This window comes from Benincasa hispida, chromosome 2 (genome assembly GCF_009727055.1).
Source record: "Benincasa hispida cultivar B227 chromosome 2, ASM972705v1, whole genome shotgun sequence".
Classification (NCBI taxonomy): Eukaryota; Viridiplantae; Streptophyta; class Magnoliopsida; order Cucurbitales; family Cucurbitaceae; genus Benincasa; species Benincasa hispida.
The window spans coordinates 61,080,524-61,087,631 of NC_052350.1; the positions used below are offsets into that span (position 1 = coordinate 61,080,524).

General features: G+C 37.1%; 1 protein-coding gene across 1 annotated transcript; it reads right to left on the reverse strand.

Annotated features, from left to right (window-relative positions):
• Positions 1-276: 276 nt before the first annotated feature.
• LOC120071151 (protein ACTIVITY OF BC1 COMPLEX KINASE 3, chloroplastic) lies at positions 277-4,733 on the reverse strand. Its single transcript, XM_039023250.1, has 7 exons — positions 4,273-4,733; positions 3,956-4,183; positions 2,480-2,815; positions 1,823-2,378; positions 1,324-1,510; positions 822-1,188; positions 277-611 (listed from the first exon to the last, which is right to left on the reverse strand). The coding sequence occupies exons 1-7, from the start codon at positions 4,588-4,590 to the stop codon at positions 483-485; spliced, it is 2,121 nt and encodes a 706-aa protein (XP_038879178.1). The 5' UTR covers positions 4,591-4,733; the 3' UTR covers positions 277-482.
• Between the last annotated feature and the right edge of the window lie 2,375 nt (positions 4,734-7,108).

Here is a 7,108-nt window from a genome sequence, read left to right on the forward strand (position 1 = left end):
TATTCCTTAGCTCGAGGGGTGCTAAAAAAAACCATTTTCACGTAGGCGTCTACTTTGCCTAATTAAATGGTCATATAGTTGGCTCTGTCCTATTAAATTTTAATCATTATGATTCCGCATGGTTGGCTTTTGTACTCTGTAATCCTTCCTTACTGTAATGGTTAAGCATTAAACAAAGATTCAAGCAATCCCATTCTCTTTCGAGCCACACAAATTTGTTCTATAAACTAAGAATGTCCTACCAAATGCACATTTTCACTGTATAATTACGCAAAATTTTCCACCGAAACTTCCCCCAATTTCACCGGAAGGAGTAAATTCCATAACATTTAAAATGAATGGTATTATTACTTTCTTTTGGTATCACTATTGATGCAACAACAATGACGAGTATATGAGCAGTGATATTACTGAATGTCGAAGAAATTAACAAAGGTTACACGAACCAGCTGATTAAAAATTAGAACCTGCATCAACAATGGTTATACAGTCGAAGCAGACACTGTTGTTGAAGCCCGAAGTACTTGCTGAAGCATCCGTGCTGCAAGACGCTGAGTAATCCCACTGAAAATGCGGCCACCAAAACTGCGAGCCTCAGGCTGTTGTAGGACCTGTTTGTGGAAGATATTTAACAAATTAGGCAATTTAAATATGGTTTAATTGACCTTCATCTCACATGAGATTCTCATCTGCAACTAAATGCGAGCCACATTTAATTATAATAATAACGAAGTCTCATTCGGGCATAGTGGTATCAGATTTGTGTATCATCAGGCTGCAGCTTCAGTACAAGCACAAAAAGAAAAATATGCTAACCGTACCTGCACAATGGGTTGCAAGAGTGTAGGATCAAAATTTTCAGAAGATTGAAGTAGTCTCCATATCCTCAGTACCTGATCTCGAAGCTCTACAATACTTTCTTGCTCTTCATTGCTCATACCGAGAGCTCGAGAACTATTATCCCTAAATAATAGAATTCTCATAAAATCAGGGATAGAATTAAATGTATCATTTACTGTCCCTAAAACAAAAGCTTCAGTCACACGAATAGCTTCCTTAATAGCTAAGACTCGTAGACCCTCGCCATCTGGACCTAATAAAAGCTTCAGGACAGGCTGTAGGGCATCTTTTACAGAGAAGTCTCTGTCTTTTCTTCCCTGAAGCAACAGGTTTTCAAGTCTACTCCATCTGTAATGGGCAAATAAAAAGGTTTCAAGTGGGCATTCACTAGGATAAATACATAATCACCATTTTATTGAAAAGAACATCAGGTTTTGTATAGATTGTGAAATGAAATGAGGTATAAATTTTGTTGGCACATGCCTAAATTTCCCATCTTTAAAAAGCAACTCGATAAGCGCATCTCTCAGATAAGGATTTGGATCTGTCAGAAGCCTTTTAGCAAAATACGGATATGAAGCAGCCAGAACTTTGAAATTTGGATCAGCATACAGTGCTAACCCTTCCAGTACAGTAAGCGATCTCAAAATTAATGCGTAGTATGCTGGCACTGAATAATTATTAAGAAAGCAAACAATCAAGTTCAGTAATAGGATAGCATTTGCACTAATTATAATAATAATAATAATAATAAAGACATCGTAACCATGCGAAAACATGTAGACCATCTACAGCTTCCAATTGAAAATAAAGAATAATTTACCCACAGCTTGTGGTTTTCTTATTATTATACATGTAATAATTGTAAAAGAGAGATGTTGAGGCCCATTAACACATTAATTAATAAAATCTTCAACGACTTCTCAAAATTAAGTTGCAAGCTTTTAGAAAATAAAAATTTGGAGGAGATGGACTAACTCACCATTGAATGGATATTGATAAAATACTGCACCCAAACCATCTACTATTGTTTTGAAGTTTAGTTCACTCACAGTTGCATTAAGCGTGTCATCAAAGAAATTCCTCAGAACTGGCACAATTGGAGAAACATCAGTATCAGGTGACAAGAAGTCTAAGGCATAATAATCACGAGCCATAGCTTCATAATCCCGATTAACCATGTGAACAACATGTCCGATAATTGCACATCTTGCTTCTTCTGGAGTCTCACTCATCATTCCAAAATCTAGAAAGGCAAGTTTTCCCTCCGGTGTCGCCAACAGATTACCAGGATGAGGATCCGCATGAAAGTATCCATACTCAAGTAGCTGTCTGAGACTGCACTGTATGCCAGTATTCACCAGATCCAAAACCTTCAGCCCCTGTCTCTCAATAGCTTCCTGCTCATTTAATTTCACACCATCAACCCACTCCATCGTCAAAACTTTACCACTCGTATAATCCCAAAATATGTCTGGGACAAGGACATCTTCCTTGTCAGCATATAGTTTCTTAAACTTCCTAGCATTCTGTCCTTCCTGCATGGGTCCAGAAAATTAAAATCAAGACCTCCAAAAGATATTGACATATTTGTGATAGACTTTCGGTGTAAGAGAGATGTATAATAAGAAAGCCTAACCTGTACATAGTTAAGCTCTTGATAAACTCTGCGTGCAAATTCATCTATAAGAGCAACAACATCACTGGAAATGATGTCAACATATTTATTTATGAGAAATCCTAAGCTTCTTATCAGGTAGAAATCTAGTCCTATAGCTTCTTCAATGTTAGGGCGCTGAACCTTTATGGCAACCACTTTGCCAGATTGTTTGAGTTTGGCTTTGTACACTTGACCCAAGCTGGCAGCTGCAACGGGAGATGGGGATAATGATGAGAAAATGGAATCAAGCGATAATGCCAGCTCCTTCTCAATGCATAAAAATGCTTCTGCATCTGGGAAGGTCGGTAGATCATCCTGTTCAGAGACAGTAGCAGTTGAAGGTGATATAACCATCTAAACTCCATATATAGTTGAATATCACACACAAACATATAATGAGTTTTAACTATGGCCTTATCAAGAATGGGCTTGAATCACTTGACTTCAATTAACCTCAATTATGCTTTTGGAAGTTTTCATCACAATCACAATCACTTGAATTTGGGAGATCAATTTTTTAGGATGTCAAAAGCAAAAATTGGAGAGGTGATGCGGATAGACCAAGTCATAAAAGTAACACAAGATGACGTTTTCTTATTTTCCTTTTTCTGATTTACAACTAAAGCCAACTACAGAATAAGTACAATAAGGGAAATTCTAAGAAAGGAAAAAGTATTTATCCTAAAAGTACAGCCATAAAAAAGAGGCCTAAATTAAAGCAATAAGAAAGAAAGAGAAAAATCCTAATTTAGTAAATACGAAACTTCCCTAACTTTGACTTTAAATTACAACACACGACAACCCCAAATACCAAGTTTTAAATAATATCTTAGACTAAGTTCCTAGTATAACGATCGATAACCTTTTCCATAATAGAGTTTTTTTCTTTTAGAAAAGGATACAAAACTTCTCATTAAAGGAATGAAAGCAAACTAATGTTCTGAGATATAAAAGGATACTATGAATAAGAACAAAACAAACCTTGGAGCAAAAACCTAAAGAGCACAAAAACAGAAGCTTAACAAAAGATTAAAACAAGAACTCAAAGATCATAAGTTTTGAAAGGATTAATAAAAGAAAGCCAATTGCAATAAACATATTGAATGGAATGCCCTTCGAACTTCTTGGAGAAAGAACACCATGAAGATGGCTTTAGCCGAGTCAAGCCAAAGGTGGAAGAATATGAGATTATGGTGAGGACATCTGAAATCATTGACAGCATTTATGTTCCTTCAACATGTTGCCATTACTCATGAATTGTACAAGTCATACTACACCTATTTGGAGATTAAAAAGAGATCTATAGTCAATGACTCATGAGATAAAGCGAGAGATTGGCCAACAGGCCACCACCTCAAATAAATCTTATGAGTTCTCTGCATGGTAGAAAAAAGATATTTGGTAAATTATGTACAATGGCCAAATGGAAGGAGAGTAGAAATGGGGATAACATACTTGGAGCTGAGAAAGCTCCTCGAGGTATTCAGGTGGGCAGATGTCTGGCCTGGTGGACAATCCCTGGCCTAATTTCACGAAAGTAGGACCTAATCGGGTAAAAATTCCACGCAGCTCAGCAGCTCGCCGCCTTTTATTTTGATCGAGTTGGCCACTGTTTTTGTCTAACCATAATTTGACTCCAAATGAACTAAGCGCAACCAGAATTTGCAGAGCCCTCCGCAATACCTGGAAATTTTGGTCAAGACATTAAACTCTGAAGTAGGCAGAGCAAGAACAATCCGGTAAAGCTGCAGAGAAGGGAGGGAAAAAAAAACCTCAATTGGGCGAGAACCGTACGTATTAGCAAGAAGTTCCGGGTTGTAGATGGGAGCGTTTGTAGCACGAGCCATTGCTCTGGCCTCAGCCTGCAAATCATCAGTTCGATCCACAGCCAAAACCAGCTGGGTCTGCAGGGAGCTATCGTTGTTAATAGCAGGCACAGCCCTGGGTCTCGCCTCAATTAGAGCTGCAAGAGGCTGTTTTGATCGAGCTAACTTTGGCTTAACAACGGTAGTTCCATGGTAAGAGCCATTTAACCTTGAAATCGCGTCACCCGACCGCCATAACGAATATTGACCAACTACAATACTCATGTTTCGGTGGCCGAGGAACAAAATCCAACGGATTGTCGGAAGAAATTGTTTAAGGTGCCGAGAATTTTGGTTCTCTTTTCCCGCATAATTGTTTCGTCCACGGAACAGCAATAAGTACCAGCCACAACCACCGTAGCATGGCGTGTTTGCAAACTGCACTTCAGAAAATGGAACTTTGTCATTTTTCCTAAAATGTCTTTTCTATTTTCTAAATTAGAAAAAGGAAAAAGTAAAAATAAAAGCTAAATTATATATATATATACACACACACATATAAACCCTTTTAACTTTACCTAAAAAGTACTTTCAAACTTAAATATATATATATATATATATACCCTTAAAACTTCCATAAAAAATTCAAAAATAACTTTATCTAGTTTCAGAGAAAATCATTAGGAGTTTCTTTCAAAAATACTTTAAACTTTCAAAATTTTAAAAAATACTCTTAAAAACTGCTCCAAAAATTTGTATATAAGCAAAAATTATTAGTACCTCGTTGTAAAATACCTCCAAACTTAAAAGTTACTCTATTTATTGTGGTTAGTTAAAAGAATTCAAAATGATTGAAGATGATATTCATTTATTGATCCTTTTTGCATTTATATATTCATAATTTTGCTAAGTTTTAAAGGAAATTTTGATTTTAGGATTTTTCTTGGAATTTTGTGCTTTGACTTGAAGTTTTATTTTATGTTTGTTTACTAAGAAAATTGGGGTAAGAATTGAATAAACGGGAGAAAAATAAGTGGTGAAGACTAATGAGTGTTGGAGAAATCTTGGAAGAATCTTGGAACTAAAGTTTTTATTAATTAATTAAAATGAGTGATAAGTTCCCTTTAAATAGGCTTAAAGGGAAAGGGATTGTACATACCTAATTAACTAACTAACCTAACCTCATTTAAATAGGCCCAAAGGAGAAGGATTTTATCACACCTATTCTAAAACTAAAATTTAAAAAGAGAATACAATCTATCATTTTACAAGAAATACCCAAAATACCCTTTTTACAAGAAATGTTCAAAATACCATTGATATCCCTACATCAACTCGGCCCCTTAGAATTAAACTCATCCTCGAGTTTTAAGTTGAAAGCTTGAACTCATCTGGGGCTTGATAAGGGAAGACGTCTACAACATTGAAAGTATTTCTTATGTTGAATGAAGATGGGAGGTCGATCTTGTAAGCATTATGATGCGAGGAAAATGGAGAGTAAATATGCGTGCATCTTATGATATGCGTTGATCTCCATGCGTCGATGGTCATGCATTGGACTAAGAAATATGTAATATGCGTTTAAGAATATATGCGATGACCATGCGTTCTTGCCACAAGTTTTCTTGCTCTCTCGCCAAGTATAACAAGATCGCAAATTTCTCAAGATGATCCGAGGTCGAACTCAGGAACTTGTAACTAAATGTTGCGAAGTAGTGTGTAATTAAATGTTGCGAAGTAATGTGTTTGAGGCGATGAATAAAAGAATGAGGAAGTTTGAAAAACTATGTGCTACTCCTACTCCTAACTAAATAGATTGAGCAATGGAGGTATGACTATGAGAGTTGGTAGAGACGCGACAACTGTTAACGCGTAATAAGATGCATGGAAAAATAGATAAAATGGTGGAGGGGATAAATTCACCGCATCATTAAGCTTGATCACAAGGGTAATCCCAGCTCGCCACACTAACGCATCGCACACCTCTCGGTGGTCAGCCGCATGCTTATATCTCTATAATACATGGTTGTGTTGAACATAAGATTATTCCTATCTCTAGGAACACTGCTTACTTTGTTTAGTGAGTTCCACTACTTACCCTCTCGGTCAGTTAGTCGTCGCTGATTAGCTCATAGACAAGTATTGCGACCGCTTATAGACAAGCGTTGCTACAGCCTCACACTAAGAAAAGAGGATTAACTCACTATACTCGCGCAACGCACACCTCTCGGTGGTTTGCTACATGCTTCATATCTCTATGTCGCATGATTGAGTATGCGATAGCACTTGTAATCTTACTTAGTTCGTTGCAATGAAAGTAAGGAATGATAAAGAAGAAGATAATGAAGATGGTGTCGAAGGAAAATAAAGAGATGCATTGATTACAAAATGTATTAATGTCTTAAGCCAAAATATAATACAATACAAAGATAGAAGAGAGATGGAGGGCTAGATGTAGGCAATCTCTTGCTTCCATCAGATGTGTGTCAAAGTTGCCGATGATGCCATGGATGGGCAGTGGAGTAGTCTCTCTTGAGATCTATCTCCGGTAAAGCCCCGGTCGTCACTCGGAATGGGTTGAAGGAATGAAGAACTCTCAAAGAATGTCTTCTCACGCTCTCATCTATGATCACAAGAATCTACCTCAAGGCAGAAGCTCATATGCCTTGAATTTGGGCTCCACGACTCTATTTATAGAGCTTAAATGCCGACAGCATTGGTGGTCCCGCTCTAAATCGCTGCCACTAACGGCGCAGTAGGTGAAATGTCAACATCATCTTTTTTATACTCCCAAGATATGCTT

What these genes read in the sequence shown, in the direction of transcription:
- LOC120071151 (XM_039023250.1), bottom strand. Translation starts at nt 4,590, where the DNA reads ATGAGTATTGTAGTTGGTCAATATTCGTTATGGCGGTCGGGTGACGCG. An exon ending in AAGAGCTTAACTATGTACAG is followed by an intron (nt 2,379 to 2,479) that starts GTTAGGCTTTCT and finishes GGACCCATGCAG; the next exon opens with GAAGGACAGAATGCTAGGAA. An exon ending in TCTTGCAACCCATTGTGCAG is followed by an intron (nt 612 to 821) that starts GTACGGTTAGCA and finishes TTCCACAAACAG; the next exon opens with GTCCTACAACAGCCTGAGGC.